Here is a 24,906-nt window from a genome sequence, read left to right as displayed (position 1 = left end):
AGAGAGCATGGGCCCAAGTGAAACCTACCCGCCAGCTCGCGGTTACTTGCTCCAATTCAAAGTACTGAAGTGAAAAAGGAGACTGAACCAAATCAGTTTTCTATCAAAGATCTTTCAAAACAACATAGTAGAAGCTCCCGGCTGAACTGACCAGGCATAAACCCAGCTGTACACAATGAAAGATACACTAAGAGTAAAACATGGGGAATCTGAACAGCCTGTGGGAAACATCTTTTGCTCCAAGGTTCCTGACTACAATGCTTTAGCTAATACTTAGCAGGAGAACCTAGCATGGAGCACTGGAAAAAGTAGGGACTCCGAGTCAAGTCAGGCATCATCCCAACTCTGTCAGTTTATACCATGGCACATAGATGCACTCCTGTGGCTTTAAAAGGTGCTTTTACAGAACGGCAAATGCGTTAGTTAGCTCTCTCTTACAATAACAAGTGCCTAAGATAATCAACTTGTAAATAGAAAAGATTTCTTTTGGCTCTCAGTTTTGGAGCAGTCCAGTCAGTGATTGATCTTCATGGCTTTGGGCCTGCGGCAGCACATCATGGTGGAGAAAGCAAAACCACTCACTTCATGGCCAGGAAGCAAAAGAGAGAAAGAAGAAGCGACCAGAATCCATAACCCCGCTGTAGTCACACCTCCAATAAACTAAAGACCTCCCACTAAGTCTGCCCTTTAAATGGCCTATCACCTCCCAACAGCACCAGCCTGGGTCCGTCTAAAATCCAAACTATAACTGTGAAGTCCATGGAGAGATATTTACAATAGTTTCAATGGAAGAGAAGACTTTCAAAATAAATCCTGATGACTCCTTATACATATAAAGAAATATATGTTATAATTATTATAAATACTAACTGGTTATTTTTGAGTGGTGGGGTAAGAAATGTGGTGTTTCTTAAATGTTATTAGCTTGTCCACAGTTTCATTTATTTCTCTATAAAGAATATATACCCTTTTAAAATACAGAATAAAAACCAATAAAAGCAATTTTTGTTTAATCATACTATAGATCTTTTGTTCCTAACAATGTAAGAAACAAGATAGCTGATGAAATTCTCCCAGTACATGTTGGATACATTTTTAAAATAATTTTTTAAATGTATGGATAGATGGTAGGAAAGAAACAATGACAGAGCTCGGCTCTAGACACGGAAAGCAAATACTGAAAGTGGATTTTCTCTGCCTGTAAAATCCCTGCTGGCTCAGAGCATGGACCGAATATATGGAACGCATAGAGCCCGAGCAGTAGAGGCAAATGGATTAGAAACCCATACAAATCAAAGACTGTTGAAAGATCACACCTTTCACGCCTGAACTAGGGAAAATTCACCTGCAGAGGGCAATATACAGATACTTATCAGTGTTGCCCTGGGCTGTGCGGGGCGCGGGCAGGCGGGCAGGGTGCTGGCCAGTTCCTTATTCATAAACCAAACTGCCCTCAGGGGAATTTAGGGTTGAAATTCGCATTATCTGTGTAGGTTGAAAAACAGAAACTCTTAATTTAGTTTAAAGCTATTTTAAGTTGTTAGCATTCAGGGCACATAGCAAAAGCAAACGTAACTTTTCTTTGGTGGGATACACTTTAAATCCAAAACTGAAAAAATTCGTGGTGAGAAGGTAATTGTGGAGGCGGCAAAATAATAATGATGATGATAATAATAATAATGATTCTACCAATAATATTATAAAAAAAAGTTTATCATTTCAAAAATCATTTTTAAAATTCACAAAATGGTTCACAGGAGCAAGAATAAGGAGAAATAGTAAAATTTAGAATCAGTTCCACAATGACTATATCTATAAAATTATTATGTACACAGCATAGAATAAGTATATTTAATATCTTCAAAGAAATAAGAGTATGAAAAATAAAACCAAGTTACAAAATTTGTTTTTCAAAAGCAATAAGAGAGATCTCTTTTAAAAAAGACTTTTAGAGATAAAAACCATGGTAATTATTAGGCATTCAGTGGAAGAGTTTAATTGTACATTAGTCCTCGCTGAAAAGAAATTAGAGAACTTGTGGACAGCTGTAAGATACTTTGAAGAAATTACCCAGAGTTTAACATGGATAAATAATGAATGGACACAAGAATGGAAGCCCCAAGATGTGGAAGACAGAGCAAGAGGCTGACATCCACTCCACAGGACTCCCAGAAGGAGGTAGTGAAGGGCAAAGTCGATACTCCAGGAAACTAGGATGAAAACTTCCTATTAAAAATTAAATAGGAAAGATATCAATTATCAGATTCAGAGTCTACGAATCCCAAGCAAAATAAATAAGAAATCTACAGGTTGATGGACGTGCTTCTGTGAAACTGTCCAGCACCAAAACCAAGGACCATAAAAGCAGTCAGAGACCCAAAGACAGGTGGGATCCTATGGCGTGGTGATAATCAGATGGGCAGCTGACTTTTCAGCAGTGACAAGAGAATTCAGAAGTCATTGAAACCGCTTCAGCTATTCAGAGGAAATAACTAAAAAGTAAAATCATATACCTTGCAAACTTATCTTTTAAAAGAAGTAAAATAGAAACCCTTAGGGCAAAAAACAAAAACAAACTCTTGAGAACAAGAAGTGACAGATCTCACAAATGACAAGATGCTCCAGTGCTAGCCTTAGTGCAACAGGCTTGCGGAACCTTTAGGACTCACAGCCTTTCTGTGATGCAGGAGCTTAATAAACTCCAGCATTAGAGACAGGCAATCCTGGGTTCAGTCCCAATTATATAAACTTGGGTTGTTCCCATTACTCCTTGGCTTCTTTTTCTTCCTCCTTGAAGCAGGAGAAACAGTGTCAAACTCACAGGATGATTGATAGGGTTAAGTAAGTTCCAACGCGCAACTCCAAACAGACCCTTAGAAACCTCGTTTCTTCCTTCCTTGCTTCCTCCCTCCCTCCTTCCCCTCCGCTCCCCTCCTCCCTCTCACCCTCCCTGCCTCCCTCCCTCCCTCCCTCCCTTCCTTCCTACAGCTTGGCACATCACCTGCTAGGAACTGCATGCATGAGCAAAATAGGCCAAACCCTAGTGATGGTGGGATATGGAGAAGGAGAAAGTGGAGGAAAACAATTAAAATACTGAGTAAGTGAGGAGGTCATCAGTGCTGTGGGGAAGAAATGAGGCGAGGTAAGCATAGAGACTGTTGAGGGCCAGGGAAGTCCGTCCTGAGAAGGCGCCATTGGGTAACCCCTCAAGGAGAAGAGGAAGGAGATGAGGGTGAGAAGGGGCCCTCTGGTGACCTCAGAGGGAGTTGTGGCCTTCAAGTTCAAGGAGGGGCAGGGACCAGCCGGGGTGGCGCAGGGGTCCAGAGAGGGCGGTGGATGCTGTCAGCAGCAGCTCTCGCTCCAAGTCCCTGCAGAGTCACAATTCTGACCAGCACAGTGGTTTGTGGGGCAGGGGAGGTATCTTGGGCAGTGACAAGAGTGTCAGGGTTCCCAAGGCTGCAAAGCAGAGGGCACAGAAGGGCACCTAGTGGCAAGGAGCAGGCATGAGGATAAGAAGGGTGGCGCTCCCCCTTCCCTGCTCAGCTGCTCAGCACGCTGCACAGAGCACTCAGGTGGATCTGTACTCGTCCCTGTGGAGGGCCATGACCAGTCAGCATGCCAGGCCTGGTGCCCTGGAGCCCGGGAGTATGGGGTGCTTTGTGATGAGACAGCCGGGACCTCTCATAGCTAGAACTGCCACACTCCAGCCATTGTGTCTCCCGGGTCCTGCTGACCACCCTCTCAGGACCTGAGGCATCCTGCCCTGCTCCCCGGCTCGCCTCAGTCCCCTAGGGCACCTTCATGGCCAGGCAGTAGGGCCTTGCGGGCTCCTTTCTCTTCATCACCTCTCTCCCCTCTGAGGTTCCCCAGCTCATCTACACAGGGTGGACAGCGGTGGTGGCACGCTCTACGAACAGGAGGGGAGCGGAAGGAAAGAAGGACAGGAAAGGAGAGAAGGAAGAAACCTCCATCCTTTGGGGAAGCCATGCAGTGCCATGGGGAAAAGGAAGCCACAGAAGCTGTGCACTGGAGGACGGAGACAAAGGCAGGCGGGCGGGGGAGGGGGGGGCAGAGCAGACTCAGGCTGCTGGGGCCCGCGAGTGAGGTGGGCTTCTCTGCCTCACACTGGCTGTGTCACCGCGAGTGAGGTGCTCAGCTTTAAGGCCTGCTTCCTATCTTGCAAGGTTGTTGAGGGAGCTACTCATGCTCAGTGGAAAACCACTTTCCCATTTCAGGGAAGGACCACTCACAGCACTGCCCGCCCTGAGTCTCCTTTTTGTTCTTATCCCTGAGTGTGCACACAGCCTGCCATTCTTGGTCACACAGGCTTCCTTAATAAGTCCGTTCACTTCACGCCTGTTAGGCCAAACTTGAATTAACACAGCCGGGATTAGATCTGATGAGTAGGTGCATGGTTGATATTTGTTTTTGCAGAGCCTGGCTGGTGAGGTGGTCAGGGGAAGGCCCACAGCTGACTGCGGCAGCTGTCTGTGCCTCTGAGCCTTTGCACATACTCCTCCTTTGGCTCAAGGCTATTATCACACACGGGAACTGTCCCCTTCCTGCTCTAGCAGGAAAACCATCCCCTGATGATCAGCCTGGATGTCCTCTGGCCCTGTGGTGCCTGGCCTGTGCAGTCCTTCTCCTGGCCTCTGGTGCCTTCTGAAGGACAAGATTCTGCAGATTTCCCCAATGCCTTTCTGTATAACTATGTCCAACACGGGGGTTGTGTGAGTCGCTCCCACACGGCATAGTTAGAAATGGGAGGACCAGGCTATTGGACACGGAGAGGTAATTGGTAAAGAAGAGGCTGGGACTGAGGCTACAAGACAGGTCAGCACAGCCGAGGCTAGGGAAGGCTCTGGACCTCACTTCAGGGGATCCAGGAGCAAGGTCACTGACGGCCAGGGCCAGGACATGGGGCAGGACCACCTCCCTGCATAAAGAGGTGCAGGTGCAGTAGGAAATGCTATTTTCCCTTCAGCACAGACAGAAGCAAGCAGCAGTCTGGGCATTCCTTGCACTCTGTGCCTCTGATAAGTCCAGAGATAGATACACACGCACATGCACACGCATATTTACACGCACGCGCGCGCGCGCGCGCACACACACACACACACACACACACAGAGTATTATAGAAATTACTTATGCCTGTCTCATGGAAAACAGCTTGGAAAAATAGTTCCTTATGCTTTCTGATTTCAGCTTTCCAGCAATCTATGTGGACAGAAAACCCAGATTCCCTTCAGTTTCTGACAGATGTCTCTGTCAAAGCTTAGGCTTCTGAATTTCCATAGTGAGGTACTGACACAGCTGGGGTAACCTTCATGTCTTTTACTTGTGAGGGCATCTCAGGGTGTGGGCCAGCGGCCTGAGGAGAGCAGTGGGCAGCAAAAGCAGGATGTAATTAAAGCCATCCTCCAATTTGCCCCTTACATGGGAAGAAGTGGGGCGTGGTGGGGAACGGACATGTCCTGGCCACAGCAAGGCACTTACCTTCTGTGTGGCTTTGGAAAAATTACTCATCCTTTCTGAGGCTCACTTTCCTTATCTGTCAAATGAAGACGATAATACCGAACTTCTAGGGTCATGGTGAGAATCAGAGGTAGTTTTCATAAAAGTGTGACCACATCATGTTAAATTTCACAGGGGTAATGAGCAGGAGGAGAGAAGAGAGAGAGAGGAGGAGAGGAAAGAAAATATCAATGTTAATAATGGCGATGACAATGTTTCACTATGAACTAAACAGTGACCTTTTCCTCCTTTTACTGCCTTTTGATAACTTTAAATATTTTTTCCATGAACACATATTGAATTTACAATTAAGAAAATAGAAAATAAGCTCTAAAGCATAAAATAGGAAAAAAAGAAGTAATATGCACTGAGGCAGGCATAAGTTGGCACTTAGTAAATGGTAGCTATTTTTACTAATTAGTCATTATGCCTAATAATAATAATTAGGAGTAATGACTTCCTCTGGGACCAGAGGTTGTGAATTAGTCTATTGGAGGTGGCTGTTGGCTCCCAGCTCCCTTCCCAATGGGAGGGAGTTTTGGGTCCTCTTCCAGCGACGTCACCTCCCTCTCTTGCCTCCCCAAATCCTCCTGCATCCCCTCTGGGCTCCAGGCTTGGTGTTGCTCCCACCCAGGAGTCCCCCAAAAAAGCTCCATAAGCCCATGGCAAAGGGGACACTTTGAGCAGACTGAAGTGTTCCTTCTCCACCGAGAACGACAGTGGCCAGACAAGACATTGCCATTCCTCTGCTGATAGTAGACCATTTGTCCAGGGGACAGTAAGACCAGGAAAGCTGAGGGTCACATCTACTCCATCTGCTTGGACATCAGAGAAGGTGCCTGCTAAGAGTTTCCAACCCTGAGATGACTGTGATGCTGCTAATTGGGAGATTGTGAAAGTATTGTTGGTACGATGGTGACAATGGTCAGGACTTAGCTCAAGATATTTTACACTAAATCCTAAAACCCTTTAGGGTCCAACCATTTCAATCAGAGAGAATTGAGATTCTGCCCAAAGCAATGAGAAAACCAAATTCCTGTGTGACCCTGAGTAAGTCAGTCAACCTCTCTGAACGTGTTCTCAGGTGTAAAACAAGGGATCAGCACAGCGGGTGCCCAGAGTGCCTGGATGTTCTGAATTCTATGCCGTGATGTTTATAAATACAGTCAGTTCTCGGAAGAGGATGAACTTGGATGTCTTCTGTGCTCAGTGGGCATGCTGCCAAGTGTGACAGATAAGACAAGGAAGGACAGCAGTCTTTGGGACCCACGGTGATCGGCGTGGCCCCCCACGGATGACAGATGATGAAGGAACTTCAGCCGTGGCTTCTAGAACAAAGGAAGCAGGGCCCCGCTGTCCCATGGTCCCTCAGCTGTGTGAGCGCTGACACGGGACACTGGGTGCTAGCTGCCACCTTGTGCCCGGCCTGGGACAGTTGCTGTGTGTACAGCCCCTCGTCTGCAGCCCTCAGGTCACCCTGACAGAGTGGCATTGCTGCTGCTTTAAGAGGAGGCAGCGTCACCTCATAGGTTGGCTCATCTGGTGGTAGACATTTCGGTGCCTCTACAGTGCCCAGGCCACGGCCCTGAGGAACTGAGTGGTGGCAAGACCTCCAGGCCCCTGCAGCTGGCAGCTGAGAAATAGCTGGAGACAAGCAAGGGGCAGTTGTGACACAGTGCAAAAAGGCTTTGGAAAATAGGACGTCATGGGAGCTTTGCACATGGGACCACCCAGCCAGCAGAGGTGGGTGGCGAGATGGGAGGAATGACAGTCAGGCAGCGGCGACAGCATGTGCCAAGGCCCAAGGCAGTGGACAGCAGGAGGACATGAGATACAGGGCCGTCTGTCTGGAGCTTCAGTAGGGCTCTGGTAGGGCTGGAGAGGGATGTGGGACCAGCAAGGGAGGGTTTGGCCAGGCCAGAAAGTTTATACTTATCCTAAAGACAGGGAGCTCAGATATACACACTTAAGCATTCCACTGGTCCTGTGTAGCAGGATCCCAGAGTTTGCAGAGAAAGACACTGTGTAAACCTTTGCCTTGGGAACCGACATTCTTCATAGGGGTGGGAGAGGGGGTGGGGCAGAGAATGAGCAGTAGCACGATAAATGCATGAAAATCGATGAGCTGACACCTTGCACTCCCACGTTCTGCATCCATGGGATTCAACTGAGCACGTGGCAGAGATATCCAGGGGGAAGCTGTCCCCGTACTAAGCGTGTACAGACTTTCTGTCATTATTTCCTAAACAATACAGTAGAGAAGCCATTTTGTAGATGGCTCAAAGCATATGAAGGGACCTTTGTCGGTTCCATGCAAATACTGTGCATTTTAGGTGAGGGATTGGAATGCTGAAGGATTTTGGCATCCACAGAAATCCCAGAACGGATTCCCCAGGGCTCCCAAAGGACAATTTAACCGTGATAAATGATAGTCAGGGCCATGGGAGAAAAGGAAGCCAGGAAAGGCCCCGGGGTCCCAGAAGACACAGGCTGCAGCGTGTTCCAAGGGGGGGCTATCTGAGCAGGGACATTTAGACAAATACTCGAAGGAGAGGAAGCAGTGAGCCAAAGACAGGGTTAAGGCTGAGAGTGACTTGGTCAGATCTGCTGTTAGGGTTGTGACACGGGGGATATGTTGCAAGGGGACATGGATAGTAACAGGACTGGTTACAAGGTGGTTGAGATTCAGGTGACCCACTGTGACATGATGGCAGACAAAAGGGTAAACTGAGATGACAGGCCTGACAGCACCAGGCCGACTCCATCCCTAGAGAGGCCGGATAGAATTGATTTCTCCTTTTTAGTTTTTGGGCCCAGAGGCTGAGTGGATGTGAATCTCTCCTCTAAGTCAGGGGACAAGGCGGAGGTGACCAGCTCACCGGTAGATTGCCACAGATGCACTCCTACTCACAGAAGTGTTATTCACAACAGCCCGAAGGTGGAAGCAGCCCAAGTGTCCCTGGATGATGAATGGATAAACAGCAGAAGGTGCCGCTGTTATTCAGCCCTTAAAAGGAGGAGATTCTGACACATGCTACATCGCGGAGGAGCCTCGGGGACATTATGCTAAGTGAAACCAGCCGGACGGAAAAGGGCAAGCCCTGTACGACTGCACCGACTGCACCGATGTGGGGCACCCAGGGCAGTCAAAGGCTCAGAGACGAGGAGTGGCGTGGTGGCCCCGGAGGCAGCAGGGAGGAGGAGGGGATGTTAGCGCTCGATGGAGTCAGGGTTTCCATGGGGGAAGATGGAACGTTCTGGAGATGAACAGTACGATGGTTTCACAGCAGTGACTATGCACAGTGCTGCTGAATGGCACACTTCAAAGGAATGGTTTCACAATGTGTATAGTCTACCAAGATTTTATGTTTTATTAATAAAATTAATTAATGATTAAAATAAAATTTCACAATACTGGAATTCAAACTCAGAGCCTCATGTATGCTAGCAAATGCTTTACTACTGAGGCAACATCCTGGCCCCTAGCTTGCTAAAAACATTTTCTTTCCTTAAATCTCTAAGCCCAATGTCAGACAAGCCCAGCCAGGCTCCATAGTTCCGCACACCTCCCTTGCCTCTTATTCTGAGCTTTTTCCATCTCCAGCAGAGTTTGGCACACCCAGTAAGATCTCTGTTCTACTTGTCCTCACCCAGAAAACCTTGCAAAGCTGGTGAGAGGGCCACATGCGTCCACACGCCTTACACCCTGGATGTGGAGCAAACCCTCACGGTGGATTAGGTATCACCTGCTATGACCTGACCCAGGAAAGCACTAGAGACCCCTGGGCCAGCACGTGCCAGCTCCACCCTTGCCTCAGTTTCTAGCTGTTGTAGAGAAGAGCTGATAATTCCTGCCCAGCAGGGCTTCAAAGGATTTGTGTAGGACCTTCATAGGCTTCCATAGGACGTTCGTAGGTGTGCAAGCGGGTCCCGAGAGCCATCGCCTCAGCAAACAGCAGCTGTCACTGTGTGGACACAGAATCACTGTTTTACAAGGAGAAAACTTATTTAATTAATGGGACACCTTCATCTACATGCTCTCTACTTCTGCACCTCTTTTTAAGTAGACACAGTACCTGCTGCTAGCTGAGGTATTTCCAGAGTCCTGGAATCATACTTCTGTGCTGGTGTCAGTAATGTGTATGTTCTGACTGCTTTCTTTTACAAAGGAAACCAATTCAGTCAGGTATAGGTGACATTTACTGAGCCACTGTGCTAGGCTGGCTGGCCTTGTGCTCCTGCCAGAGAGAGAGACGAATCCAACTCAGCCCCACATATTGGCACTAAGCTAATATGGACCCAGAGCTGAGGATGTCACCACAGAAAAGTGTACAGGAGGTGGGAAACCAGGTTCTTTCCTGAACCTGGACACCTTCGATAAGCCATGCCCCATTTCTGGAGCTCAGTCCCTGTCCACATACAGAATGAAGACCTTGAACTTGCCAAGCTCTATGGCCTGAAGCTATTTTCTTCCTACTCGTCTTGATTTTCTTGGCCTGCGGATCTCTCTGGTAACAGTGTACAGGGTGTCAGGTGCTGAGGAAAGCGGAACCATAGTAGATGCCTTCTGTGTTGTGCAGACTTAGCAGAGTGACCTTATCTGTCAAGTGGGATGGGCTTAACCCATGTTAAGACTGCTGGGGAGCAGGGCAAGGTGCAGAGCCCAGAGGGGCAGTCAGAGCCCCAGGTGCAAAGTAGCTGAATGAGGACTGAGGCCAGGGCTGGCCAACTAGTGGCTCCTGGGTGACACCACAGGGGTGAAGAGTGGAGGGTACATAGCAGGACAGCTGCAGCTAGGAGGGAACAGGAAGAATGACCCCTCCAGGCCCTCCCAGGAGCTGAGATGTGTCTTGGACCCTACTGCCAAGGGGCACAGCAGACAGCTGCCCTGGCTCAAGGACACGGGCCTGTGACACAGATGTACTCCAGGCTTGATCTGGGTGCCGAGGGCCAGGAGCACATCTGCTTGCATCCTAGCACTAACCTCAGGAGAAAGGAGACAGGACAGGCTTTGTCTGCTTGTTCTCCGGGAGCATCCAGTGTGAAGGATCTTTGCTTCCCTGGCCCAGGTGCCCCTGCCACCTACAGAACCATGGGGAATGGGTCCCAGTGCTCCTTATTTGGATCTGCCTTTTGGCTTCTCTGTCTCATGCCAAGGCACGGTCTGCTCATCTCACATGGGACACCACATTTGTGCTTTCTTATCTCAGACTAGAATTGACTGCAATCCAGCAAAGCTGTGTTAGGATCCTGGAGATCATTGGTATGTGCGCCAGCATAACATTTCCCAGTCATATTCTCAGTAGCCATCCGAACTCGATTAACGCAGGGTAGAGAAATCACAGGCTATCATTCAACCGCGTCTGTATCCATATGCATGAAGCCTGGGGACCTGACTGTGTTGTAGAATTAAGCATCACCTCTAGCAGGACTGATTTTAGCATTATCCTACCCTAGTTACCCCTGACAGGGTCCCTGGAAGCCACAGCAAATGTTGTGCCAGCTCCACAGCAACAAAGGAAACCGGCTGGGCCACATGTGAACGTGCTCTTGAAGAGTCTGATGGGTTTCTGCCACCTAAGAAATCGGTCACATTTAGAAATATTTGGCTTCAGTGAACATGTCATGGTTGTATCTGGGGAAAGCATACTGTTATCTCTAGAGCTTTCCTGCAACAACGGGCTTGTTCTTGAAACAGATGTTTCCTGAAACCCATCATGACAGACTCATCGTCAGGGCTGGAGATGGGCCAGCACTTAGCCACCAGCCTCGCAAGGATACCAGTGTCTCACACACCTGGCCTGCAGGAGCTGCACCCTCCCCCATGGCTTCCCTTCTGGCTCCCTAGCTCTGAAGTTAAACAGTTTACAAGTCTGAGGGCAGAGACAGAAACAGTCTGCTAGGTGTGCCTCTCGGGAGAAGATTCCAGAGTGTTTCAGTTCTGTTCCACGAACTTTCTTTCAGTGAGGGCCCTGTGGTGAACCAGGCCCTCTGCCGGTTGTTGGCACTGATGCCATCCCAGAGTCATGCCCTGAGGTTACCCATCTCAAGAGACAAGGAAACTGAGACTTTGGATCAGTTTCCAGGGTTACTATAACAAGTCACCTTAACACCATTAAAATGTATTCTTGCACGGCTGTGGAATCCAAATGCCGGGAGGGCTGCTGTTGCCACTCATCCCGAGGGGAGACTCCTTCCTTACCTCTTCCCCCTCGCACTGGCTCCACCTGTTTCTTGGTTTGTGGCAGCATCGTGCCACTCCCTGTCTGTGGTCGTGTGGGCTTTTTCCTCTGTATTCCTCTGCATCAAATCTCCCTCTGCCTTTCTCTAACATAAGGACACCTGTCCTCTCCAAACACGGGATGATCTCAGGATTCTTCACTTAATTACATCTGTGTAGACTCTTTCCAAGTAAGGGCTCATCCATAGGTCTCGGGATCAGGACAGGGACACATTCTTGGCAGGGCAAGGTGAGTGGGGCGGTGTCGCTCTTCGGCCTGCTGCAGGCCTCTATCTCATCATCCAGTTGTTTCCCAGAGTTTCCATGGTGAAACAGGGTCCCAGCAGGAAGTGGATCCAGCCTGGCTGGCCCTGAGCTAACACTCAGCCAGGAACTCACTCCTCCAACACTGTGCGGGAAGCCCTGAGATACAAATAGTCTGAGGGACCTCTGCTCTTAGGAGACCCTCAGCTGGGAGAGAAGAAGCTTTGTCCACTGGTGGCGAGCCTGACTGCTTGAGTCAGACTAAACAGACTCATAATCTATCTTTACTCTTTCTTTCTTTCTTTCTTTCTTTCTTTCTTTCTTTCTTTCTTTCTTTCTTTCTTTCTTGATACCAGGGATCAAACTTGTGACCTTGCGCTTGCCAGGCAGGTGCTTATACCACTGAGCTAAAGCTCCCCGGCCCCTATCTTTACCATTTCTAAACTGGGTCAGTTTGAGTAATTTATCTCTGTCTCATAAGAAAGTACATGGAAAACAGAAATCATATGAAGAATCATAATAACGTGCTGACTGTAGTGGGACCCACTTGTAATCCTAGCACTCAGGAGGCTTAGGCAGGAGGAGCTCAAGGCCAAGCCCATCCTGGGCAACTTAGCAACTTAGCAAGAGCCTAACTCAAAATAAAAAAATAAGAAGGGCTTGGATGTAGCTCAGTGAGAATGTGCTGGGTTCAATCACCAGTACTGAAAAAGAAAACCCTTAAAGGTTTATGGTAAATATCAAATGAAACAGTGTGTTTTTTACACAGCAGGGGACCAGCAAGAGTCCAGGCATCTGTCCCCATGGCCTTTGTGGTGACTGATTTGCTCGCTGTCTTTCATCTGCTAGGATCCCCAGAATGTGAGGGCCAGCAGAGCCTTCTGAGCAGCTCCTCAGAACCCAGGGCGGAGGACGAGGCAGCCAAGGCTGACTTCAGGGTTGAACTTGGCTCACTGAGGAGATGAAGGTGCCAGTAACAACATGGAAACAGCAAGGAGCAGGTTCCAGGGGACAAACTGTGTTCAACTCGAAACACTGAACTCACTGAGATGCAAGTGGGACATATGGGTGGATTTGTCTGGCAGGTGTTGGATTTAGAAGGTGACTTTTAAAAGCAGCATGGAGCCAAAGAGTGAGGTGAGAATTCAACCTGTTTGGGTAAATTCTGGTGGTGTTCTGGGTAAAGCCTTTTGAGGATAGAGAGCAAGCTTTAAAAGAAAAGGAAAGTAAGATCTATATTCCTTGGTTTGTGGTTACAGCGTTGATGTTCTTGCCTGCTTGATGGGCATGCTGCCCTCCACTCCCCCTGCCACCCGGCTGTCACTCAGGTTGCATTAGATTGGGCACCCTGGAGAAGGTGCGATGAGCTGGGGCAAAGGCAGCAGGTAGCAGCATGGGCTGCGTTTCCCACGATGCCAGGAGAGAGAGGCACAGAGGGCTACACTGGCCTCACTGGTGCCCTGGAGGAGGAAGCAACTGCTCCCCCTGCAGGTCTGAACTGACCTCTGTGATGGGCTCTGAATCTGTCCCTCATCACCCAAAGATCTGCACAGTAAAAGCAGAAACCCCTCCAGCCCTGGCAATGGTGGACTTCTGCCCGTGGGAAGGAAGTTTTTGTTTGTTTTTCTGTAAAACAAGTGAGAGCCCTTCTGTGCTGGGCACTGTGGAGCACTTCTGCTACCCTTTGTCCTCCAGCTCCTCCTCTCACACGTCTGTCCCCTGGTCCTCTTGTGTGGTGCCCCTGCCTTTGGCAGGACAAGGGGTAGGCCCGTGACATTGCCATGACAACCAAGGAAGAGGTGACCTCTGAGTTTAGGACCTGCTTGTTAGCAGGAAACTAGATGCAGACTCTTTTGTCTCCTCAGTTAAGGGGTGAGGTCCCACTGTGCTCCTATCAGCATGGAAACCTTTGGCTCCCACCAGGGGGGGATATTATCTTATTTGAATGAATGGGTGTTACCAGAGGCTATAGTGCAAAACACAATTAAAAAAAAAAAAGGCCAGACACAGTGGGATTGACCACTGTCTCACTTCTCCTTAATTAAGGCTGTCCCCTGGGGATGGGGGTCAACTTCTAGACCCCAGTCTTCACCTTTCCACATCTCTGGAACTTTTAAACTGTCTCGTGTATGAGGACCAGTGACATGTCTTGTGTTCTGCTAAGTTCTTTACATTTGTGATTCTAAGTACTCGCAAAAACTGTGGGTTTAGGGTTATACTCACTTTACAAATAAGGAAATTGGTGCCCAGAGAGGTTAAGTTCCTTCCCCAAGGTCACCCAGCTGGTGCCAGGGAAAACTAAAACCCAGGCCTGCTTGATTCATAATCCCTACAACTCCTACTACTCTGCCAATCCGCCTTAACCTTGTACTTGAACTCACACAGTTGCTCTGGAATCTCCAGAACCATCAGGGAGACATCATCCAAAAAATGTATCACGATAACTAAACATTTAGTACCTTTGCGAGAAATGCCACTGTGCTCTGTCTGGATGTCTGCTCGGGGAATTGTGCAATGACAAGAGAAATTAAATACTTTAATGGATTTTGACAACAACTGTATGTTAGGGGAATTTAAATTGCATAGAGAAAAAAAAGTTAGGCTTTCTCTTTGGACCTGATTGTTAATACGCATGCCTAATTTATGAGGTGAATTTTTAAAATCTAATTTTGCTAGGATCAAACTTCTTTGAGGGAAAGGATACTACAGGTTGGTTGATTCTTCCAGAGGCAGCGGGCTTGAACTGACCCTGAATTCCTGATTACAGATACCTAGCGAGCACGCATCCAGTGAGTGGGGAAAACTATTGTTTCCTCACAGGAGCCACACTCCAGCCAGGGGGCCAGGCCCTTGTTCTGTGTCATCCCACTGGCTCCTGGGCACCTCTGTTATCCATCGCAATAGTGAAACTGAGGCAGAGCAATAAAGCAGCCTGCCCACAGCTATGCCTTTGGTAAGGGGTAGAACCACCGGGAGGACAATTACTCTTATTATTACCTTAAAGATGCCGTTCCAGCACCCTAACGTGAAGATGACACTCAGAGATCACGCTGCCCATTTTCCTACGATCAGGCAGAATTCCCTCCAGTCCTTTCCGCTGTCTGTCTCGGAGAGTCCTCTGCCTACACAGCCATTCTCAGCACCAGATATAAAGTGCTGGGAGGAGAGTACAAAAAGGGGATTCTATTTCTGGCAAACTCACAGTCTTTCAGAAGAAAGAAGCCACAAACCTAAATGGCCAGGATGCCAGTGTAGAAAATGATAAATTCCACACTGCGCTGTTCCCAAAAGAGCGTGTCCTGATGGGGAGGGGACAGGGCAGGCTCGTGGGCTGGCCGGGAGGATGAGCGGCGGCGGAGGAGCGGATGTGAACCTGCTGTGGGCGAAGAGGAGGGCAGGACACAGTGCTCTCAGACTCAGACTTCTGTAAGAACCCGGGCATGAGATGTGGGCCTGGGAGCCACCACCATGTGCAAGTAAGGGAAATCATTAAGCCAAGCATGATGATGTACACCTGTAATTTTAGCACTCTGGGAGGCTGAGGCAGAAGGATTGCAAGTTCAAACTCAGAATGTGCCATTAAGCAATTTAGTGAGACCTTGTCTCAACATTTAAAATAGAGAAAGAGGGCTAGGAATGTAGTTCAGTGCAAAGGTCCTGGTACCATACAATTTTTTTAAAAAAATATTGATAATTGATGTATGGTGGAGTTTTTGTCCCTTTACGGGAAGACAGGGCAGTTACTCCCCCTACTCTTCACCAAAAACAAATGCAAAATCAGGGCACCCTGGCCTATGAAGGGTCTGCAGAGTCTGAACCCCCACCTCAAGGGGCCCGCTCACATTAGTGCAAATCACATACAGAACTGTACACAAGGAAAGTGGGATGCAAATGCCAGGAGCTCCTCGCATGTCATGGAGTGACAATGGCTTCGTGTTGGACAGCTTACCACAGAGATTCTCAGATGTGCTGGTGCTGCTGGGTCGGAGAGCCCTCACAGCACATCAGTGAGTGGCGAGTGAAATGAACCAAGTGAACAGACCTGACCAGCAACCTGATGGGGAACTCAGTGACACGCGACACACCTGTGGAATTACTGAACAAGGACACGCTAGCGGCATAGCATAGAAAACAGAACTCAGATCACTGTTGAAAACGCACTGGGTCTGGATGAAATTAGATACCAAAGGAGACTACAGTGCAGGCAAAGAGAAACTTCTATACATGGTTTCCCCCACTTATCGCTGGCGTTTGCACAGCCCTATACTTTGGTGCAGAACTGTGTTTAAACACTAAAATGTGTTGGTGGCAGACACACACCGAGTGTATAATTAAAAGGATCCCTTCATTAGTAGAGCTCTACAATGAGAGCTCCAATTGGCCTTTTCTGCTAATTTTGGAGGTGGTAAAAGAGGCTAATACAACCACTGATTACAATTGTCACAAAGACGTCTCTTGCTGTTGCCACTAGGAAACCTTTGTTCTCCCAATGTACAGCCAGGCTCTTCCCAGCCAGTGAGAGAGAGTAAAGGAGGAAGAAAGACTCATTCTGACAACTAGAAGTAGAGGGCTGTGGTAGTGCAGGGGGTAAAATGTGTCTTCTGGTTCACTGAGGCCACTGACTAACCCTGTCTAAACTTCCATATCTCCAGGGTGTGAACTCCAGCTAATATTTGTGTCTAATTAATTGCATTATTGTGAGAGTTCGTGGAAACAGTGACTCAAATATTCATTGTCAGATATTTTGACAATGCAGCTATATTGAAGTCATCAATGTAGATATGAATAGAACAATAAAGGAGCCTGCTTGTCTGGAACCTTCCATCCAATGAAAGAATGTGTGTGATAAGTCCTGTGAAATAAAAAGTATGTATACTGAGCGCTTAGTGTCATACACATCTTGTTGTCGTTGGTGGTGGTGGTGGTGATGAGGAAGAGGAAGAGCAAGAAGGGCATAGCGATGACAGTGAATGCACAGAGGATTGTAATGTGCAAAGAAATGGTTGATTCTGAAAGGTGCAGAAGGTTTCTTGGGAAGGGTGACAGGGACTTTTCAGATATTTGAGGACAAGTGTTTTCCTTGTGGCTAACTTGGGAAGAGCACTTACAGAGGACAAAGGGAAGGAGGGGCATGGGAAGGGGAAGATGAAGGCAGAGACCAGCCCACAGGGGCTCCTGAGCATCCTACTTGAGACTAGAGACCTTGTTTGATTGTCCAGTGAGCCTCCGACAGCCAGTGCATGGGCGGCTATTTGAAGACTCTTCCTCTGGGTTCTGGTGAAAAGCTAAGCAGCAGCAAATCATCTGCAGAAAGACAGCAGCCAGCTGTTCAGGGACAAAAGCAGGGACTGTAAGGCCTCTGGGTTAAAAAGTGCCTTCCTTGTTTGCTGCCAAAGTGGCTGCAAGCATTCAAAGCATTCAGAATTTTACCTGCTCTAAAGTTTAAGCCCAATAGTGGTTCAATTTCTCTTATCTTCCTTTGCTTATTTTAAAGGCTCTGGCCAGAAGGTCCAGAGAACTGGGTGTGCCTCTCTCTGGATGCCTCTCTTGGAGCAGGGGACTTTGCCTGCACTTCCCTGTGTTATAGAAAGGAAATGTGACAAGGTCTTCACCAGCAGCCCCTTTGAAGTTTATTTCTGTGTGGGGAGCCCCAAAGATCTCTTTCATGCATTGTGATGGTTGGTTGATTGTGTCACCTTGAGGAGGAAACAAAATACACTCAGCATTGTTTCTGGGTATGGAAGACCCACCATAGGGAGGAGTGTCACCAGAATCGTATAAAAGGGAAATGAAGAAGCAAGTCTTGCTTCTGTTTCCTTTAGAAGAGCTCCAGCCTTCTCTTTTACCTTGGACATCATTTCGTGGTGGACTTTTGAGCCTCCAACATCGACCTCTTAGTCTTCCACTGCAGACCAATACACTTCCTGAAACAGACTCACCTGGGACACTGCAGTGAGCTCCAGTTTTTGCCTGATCCCTTTGGTCTCAAATGTGCAGACATCCCCTGCACTCTCCCACACCTGACGCTGGTGGCTTTTGTAAGCCAATCTATAAATCCTTACATATTTGAATATCTTGTATTATTATGTATGTTTCTCTAGTAAACACTGACTGCTGCATGCATGAGTTTTGTGACATCCTCTACAGAGGACAAGGGTATCAGATAAAGTGTGGTTAGTTATCTATTGAGACCAAAGAGAATAAGAAACCATAAGTACTGTAAAGGATAAGAGCCAGACATGAGACTTCCTGAGTGGTCAGAATACCTAACATAAGGGTGAAAATCTAGTGTCCAGTTCCATACAGTGGGGTGAGGCAGGGAACCCATATTCCTTGAAGTTCCTAGAAGTGAATACCAGTGTTCACCTTTGAGGGCTGGTGACTGGATATGGGCCAGGACATACAGATGTAATTGACAGGCATTAAGGCAGTGTGATAAGCATTTGTTCCATTTTTTCTACTTGTTCTTATATAGTCTTGTAGGTTACATACCCATAGTACTCTCATTTCATAGAAAAGGAAATTAACACTTTGAGGTCACATGACTTTCCTCAGGTCATGCATTTTGCAAAGTAGCAGAGCTGGAGGTCCAGCCATGCTTCAGTTTACCACCTCCTAGTATGCACCCCAAACTCCCTGGACCACCAGTCACAAACCCTACGAGCAGGAGTCACCCTGCAGCACCCTCCCTGGCCTGTGTGCATAGAATGTCTCACTGCCACCACACTGCACAACAGCAAACAAAAGGAACTGCCATGAAGGGGACACTCGCTCTGCGCTTGGGGACACAGGGCAGAGTGCTCTGTTGGAAAAGAAGTGAATTGGGAGGTCTTTGTAAAATGAGCTGTCAGCTCCTTCATCCGTAAAATGAGAGGGCTGGGTCCAGTGACCCTTGAAGGCCTCTCCCTCTCTGAAATGGCATGAGTTCCAGGTCTGTGGGAGCAGGGCTTAGAATAAGTCCTAGTGTTTGTCCTTTTACTAATTCATTGTCTGACCCAGCAGGAAAAATGGTCATGCAGCAACCCCAGGCTGATGGTGGCTCTTGGGAATCATCCCTGATGCAGGGACGGAGGGCTGGCTATGGCCATTGCCGCGAGTCCCTCACTAATTTGCATTCAACAAACATTCCGTGTCAATGAGTCTTGTGAGCCGGTAACTGTGAAGTAACAGATTGATTTGTTTGGCAAACAAAAGGGAACAGCCACATCTAGATGAGCATTGGACCCTGCCAGGGAGTCACGCTGAGGTCAGTTACAGCCCCTTCCCCCATCACGCTGCTCAGCCTGGTGCTTTGGAGAAAGGCTGCATTTTTTGATCCTAAGCAATGTCACCGCTTTGTGCTGGGCTCATGCTTTGTGTGCCTGTCAAGTAAAACATGTCGCTCTCTTGCTGCAAGGGAGGAGAAAGTGAGTTCAGATAAGTTGCATAATTATACCAAGTTGAAATGATAGAGTGAAGAATGGCCAGGCCTTGAAGTGAAACAGATCTGGGTTCATGTTTAATAACTGGGTAACCTTTGGAAAGTAGCTGAACATCTGGACCTCATGTTTCTCATCACTAAAAATGGGACCACTGACACAGGTTGAGTATCCTTTATCCAAAGTGCTTGGGACCAGAAGTGTTTCAGATTTTGGATTTTTTTTTAGACTTTGGAATATTCGCATATGTATAATGAAATATCTGGGGAGCCAATTCTAATTATGAATTCTTTGTTTCATACACACCTTATATACATAGCCTAAATGTAATTTTATACACTATTTTAAATAGTTTTGTATGTGAAACAAAGGTCTATGATATGGAATTTTCCACTTGAGGCCTCATATTAAGGCACAAAAGTTTGAATTTTGAAAAACTTCTGATTTTGGAGTTTTGGATCAAGCATACTCGGCTGGTACAGCCTAACTCACAGGTCATTTCCAGGGCCAAAATGAGATATAGCAAGGAAGCTGCCTAACCCTTGAGGTACTCAGTGCCTGATAGCTACTTATGTGGAAGCCGTATAATGTGGTAGTTAATAAGCAAGACCTCCTGAACCTGCCTGCTACAACATATTAGTTTATATTCTTTTTTTTTTTTTTTTTTTTTGTCTTTTTCCTTTTTATCGGTACCAGGGATCGAACTCACGACTGCCTGCTTGCAAGGCAGGTGCTTATGCCACTGAGCTAAATCCCCAGCCCCTAGTTTATATTCTTGGGCCTTGGTTTCTTCCTCTGTAAAATGGGAATAATAATAGCATCTACCTCATAGCATTTTATCAGTATTAAATTTTATAGCTTGCAGTTCTTGGCACACAGTAAAAGCTAATGCTATTGCCACCATTGCGCTTTGCTGCTGGTGATGTTACACCAAGCGATGGGAGTGTGGTGAAAGTGGCCAGACCAGTATTCAGGGGAAGGCAGGACTGGCAGGAAAGAGAACCTGTGGAAGGAGCCGCAGCGTGGGTCTGGGTCTTAAAGGGCCTCGAGTATCAGGCTAAGATCCTCATTGAGCTCTTTTCCTCATCAGTTTGGAAACCCAGTTCTCACACATTTTGTAGTCTATCGCCTTCTTTTCAAATTGCACATTGCCCATCAAGCAAATGGGACCTCTGTCATGGCAGAGATTTATCAAGTGACAGAGCTGAGCTGCTTGATACTTATGTTTATTTTTAGCCACTTCATCCTCCAACTCTTTAAATTAGCTGCAGGCCTAATTTAAGGGACTTCTTTGGTGCATGGTTAGCATTTTCTTCAGGAATGTTGATTCAGTACATGCCCATTTGTAATCCCCAAGTGACAGAGGAACAGTCTTGGTTAAACAGCAGGGAAAGATGCCCACTGACACCCTTCTGCCATGCAGCGCCACCGCCCACCAGAATATCCTACCAAGCCACAGTGCTGCCAGGAACGTGATCTAGGTGATTCTCAGACTTTTTCCCCCACACCCAAGCAGTGGTTGTCAGATCTTTTTCATACAAAGTGTCCCCTGTGTTGGCTTCCTGGCTCAATACCCACTGCCTCTACATCAGGACTCCTCTTCCTGCACTCAGACCAGCGATTTTCAGAGCCAGGGCTGCACGGGAGCCGCCCACAGGACTTGCTAAAACAGATTGCCCGGCCCACTCCCGGGATTTCTGAGTCAGTAGGTCTGGGCTGGGAGCCACAAATATGTGTTTCTAACAAGTTCTCAGGAGACCCTGTGCAGCTGCCCCAGGGACCACCCTTTCACCGCGCTTTCCTAACCACGCTCACCCAGGCTTGACGCAAATGCATATTAGAGGCAGATACATTTTTCTTTTTTAAAAAATTTTTTGAATTTTATTTTGAAAGTAGTAAAAATACAACAGAACAGGACAGAACAAAGCCAATTGAGATGTCTCCCCAAAGCCTCATGTGGCTATGATGCAACGGCATGCAGTGACCCTGAAACAGCACCCAAGATTTGGAGACAGAGTCATCCTACATCAATGGGCACTGATTGGGATCACTGCCAAAATACCAGGCCCTGATGTCTGGTGGCGTAGGACTTACTTGTATGGGAAGTACAGAGGCAGAATGGCTTGTCGATTGTGGATTAGTTTATACAATGTGCATTATGGTGATCCGACAATGCATCACAGGGAGCCACTGATTCTAGGAGAAAGGAGCACCCACAAAATATTATCTGGGCAACTAATGAACTCAAGTATACTGGGGTGGAGGCGGGCACTTTTTTGCTACATTTCCTTTTCCTCTTTGTTTCCCTGGCAAATCTGCTGGGCATGTCATATGTGATCTTCTAAGACAAGGCCAAACTAGAATTTAGGCCTGTCTGTTTTATAAAATTACTCTGACAAGATAGCGAGGGAGTTTATCTGATCTAGGATAGTATCTAATGTGTCTTGGACGCTCTTCAAGTCTTCAGCTAGTGTTTGATTGATTATTCTGTTCTCTTAGGGTAACCATTCATAGAGTTTAAAGTAAAAAACACAGCTAGACGTGGGTGGGAAAGCAATGACTGAATGAGGCAGCTGGATCCAAAGTTTGTGGTGTTGGGATTAAGAATGTGTGGTTACTAAATCGGTCCACTGATTGGTTTGTCATAGTTCTGGATAATAGGAAGGCCCTCCCTGGATGTGAGTGCTACCCACCGTTAGGATATGCAACCTGAATAGAATACAAGGGACAGAAAGAGGGCTTTTGATTCTGCTGCTTGCAGCTTGTGCTGTCTTCTGTCTGCCGTGTGCTGTTTCTCCTCTGTGATGCCCTTCTGCCGTGTCCCCCTGTCTTGGAGCCAGGCTGTTGTGGACTGGAACCTCTACAGACTGCAAGCCAAAATAAACCTTTCCTCTTTTAAGTTTGGGGACTGTGTGTTTTGTCTCACCAATAAGAAAAGTAACTAAGGCAGTTAATCGCAATACACATAGTTTATGCATAAGAAATGTCTATGGTTTTATTTGATATCAAATACATAGAAGAATGATATAGTGGATTAAGCATGGAATACGGAGTGAGACTGTCCTAAGTAGAAATCCTAGTTCTACAACTCATAGTATAAATTGGGGCAACTATTCAGCATCTCTGGGCTTTGGATTCCTAATCTATAAAATGGGAATAGTTTCCATCTACCTCATAGAACTCTTATGAGAAACAAATGAGATGGGGTAGGTAAATTGCTGAGTACAATGTTTGATATATAGTAGGTGCCCAGTAAATGGCAGTGATTTTTAACAGCTTTCCAGAGAAAATAGAGATATATTTTTTCTTGAGTTTAAATGAAAAATAATTCCATTATATTTGAAAAATGATGATAGATAAAACATTCTAAAATATTTCCCTTATTATAATGAATCAAGGATACACCAAACTCAATTCTTTAAAAAAATGAACCCAAAGGACTAGTAAGCTTGGTTTATATTTTCTTTACCAGTCGCTTTTATTTCATAAGCACAACATTTCCATTAAAATGCTATTAATTAAAAACGGGATTTTACAGTGTTTGTGATGGCTTGGGTCTCAGTGTGATAATCGCAATTATCTCCAGCAAAGATACCATTTCTCATTGTTTTATTTCCTCATATATCAGCTATGTTTTTTGTGTCTTCTTTGAGTCGAATAAAACCACGTTCCTTTGAATCTGTGGTTCAGAGTCCATGAAAATGCTGTGTTATGCGAGGGTCCTTTTTATCTTGGAGTTACTAATTGGGATTTGGGAAAGATAGAGAATGGTAGTCATCCGATGGATACAGAAATCTTTGACAGACATGTGAAAGACTGTCACATTGGAGAGAAAACAGACTCATTCTGCACAGCTCTGGGGCAGGAGGGAAGCAGTCTGCAGAGAGACATCCCCTGACATGACATTAGGAAAATGTGTCCTGTTTGAGAGATCCTGAAGGTGCCCCATCACCAGGACAACCCAAGTTGAGGCCACCACCTGGACAGTGTGCTTTTGTTTAAGTGACCCATTGGTGGTAATGTCACTGTCTGCCTGGGTTTAAATTTCTTCTCTCAGCATTGTTATAGAGAGCAGTAATGGTCACACATTGTGAATGTATCAATGCCACTGAGCTGATCACTTTAAAATAGTTTAAGTGGTAGATTTCATACTAAGCAAATTTTTACACAACAACAAAATGACGTCAGTTGAGAGAATGATCTCAAAAGCCACTCCTAGCTGTATGTAGCATTTGGTGCTCCACAGTGGGAGCACATCACTGAGGGGACTGATCATCAGACTCTGTTTAGTCAAATGCCAGGCCACGCTGGCACTAACAGGAGGAATGATTATTACATTATGGTTCAGGCTCAGTACAGAGTGTTACAGTCCACAGGAAACATGCTCTTGAAAACACCTGAATTCCCTGGGAAGACATCTGTGCTGTAGTGTAAAGGGCAAAAGGAAGGACTTCGGCTGCATGAATTGTTACCCTAACTACAAATATAGATGTCAGAATTAATATTTGAGTTGTGGGATTACAAATGATTTTGATCCTTTGATACATTTTTCTCAAAATGTCTATGAGGAGCATGAATTACTCTTACCATCCAAAAAAATAAATACGACTCCTTGAAATATAAAAATAAATGGCAGTATTTAGGATTTTATAATCCCCAATGTGAATCAGGATGTGCTTGAAACTAGCAGGGTAGAAAAAACAGAGTGCAGGCTTAGAAGAATTCATCATCCCAGTTCAGTGAGGGCGAAGAGGCGCTGTACCTTCCTGAGACTCAGTTTCCCCACGTGGTGCAAAGGTATAATCAAAGTCTCCATCATGGAGTTTCGTGAAGAGCAAATAAGGTCACGAATGTGGAACAGGTCTGTTGACTAGTTGGTGCTCTGAGCTATTCTCATTGTCACTTGGAATGTTCAGACTACACATTTCCAAATCTTCCCTTCAACAAAACTTCCTGAGTGCTCTTCATGTCAGTAACTGCCACTTATCTAGTAATTTAAGAGCTAATTTTTGGTAAGAGTGTCACTTTTTCTCCCTCATTTTTCTTCCTACAACCTTAGTGGGGAAACACTTCATTTCGTCTGAAAAGTAGCCACCTGATTTTTATTTGCTGGCTGAAGTTCAAGGTGAGAATGACAAAACCATTTTTGCTGGAAGAAAATTGCACAGCCCTGGGAACATCTTCTTCTCCCAAGGAACAAGGGCTTTACTCTATCAGAGACAGCATTTGTTTCCCCCAGACCCTCCTGACTGTGACCTTTAAAGGAGATTTTCCCCTCATGCTGCTCTGGTCTGTCCTTGCTTGGAGGCAAGTGTTAAGCTCTACCTAGAACTGTGAACAGGACTTCCGGGGCTTGCTAGTCACACAAGAGAGCTCTGTGTCCCAGAGGCTGGCTCGCAGGACTGGCAAGAGGACAGGACTATTTGGACAGAGCCGTCAAGCAAGGTGTTTCCCTATGGAAATTCTCCGCCATTTAAAGGGGCTTTTG

The 24,906-nt window shown here is 46.7% G+C and overlaps 1 protein-coding gene across 2 annotated transcripts in view; it reads left to right on the top strand.

The window, feature by feature from the left end:
- Positions 1 to 24,906, top strand: part of Ttll11 (tubulin tyrosine ligase like 11) — a 265,404-nt gene that overhangs the window by 196,322 nt on the left and 44,176 nt on the right. The window contains exon 7 of one of the 2 annotated variants that reach the window (XM_063226944.1): positions 8,448 to 8,886. The exons of the other annotated variant lie outside the window; for it this stretch is intronic. Within the exon in view, the coding sequence (XP_063083014.1) occupies positions 8,448 to 8,544 (97 nt within the window). The 3' untranslated portion in view covers positions 8,545 to 8,886. Of the gene's footprint in view, positions 1 to 8,447; positions 8,887 to 24,906 lie in introns of those variants that run through there. 2 annotated transcript variants of the gene reach the window in all.

This window comes from Cavia porcellus, unplaced genomic scaffold, assembly GCF_034190915.1.
Source record: "Cavia porcellus strain 051 isolate PalLab524CR breed Dunkin Hartley unplaced genomic scaffold, mCavPor4.1 scaffold_1, whole genome shotgun sequence".
NCBI lineage: Eukaryota > Metazoa > Chordata > Mammalia > Rodentia > Caviidae > Cavia > Cavia porcellus.
The sequence above is the reverse complement of the archived record's forward strand: the minus strand, read 5'-3'. Positions and strand labels throughout refer to the sequence as shown.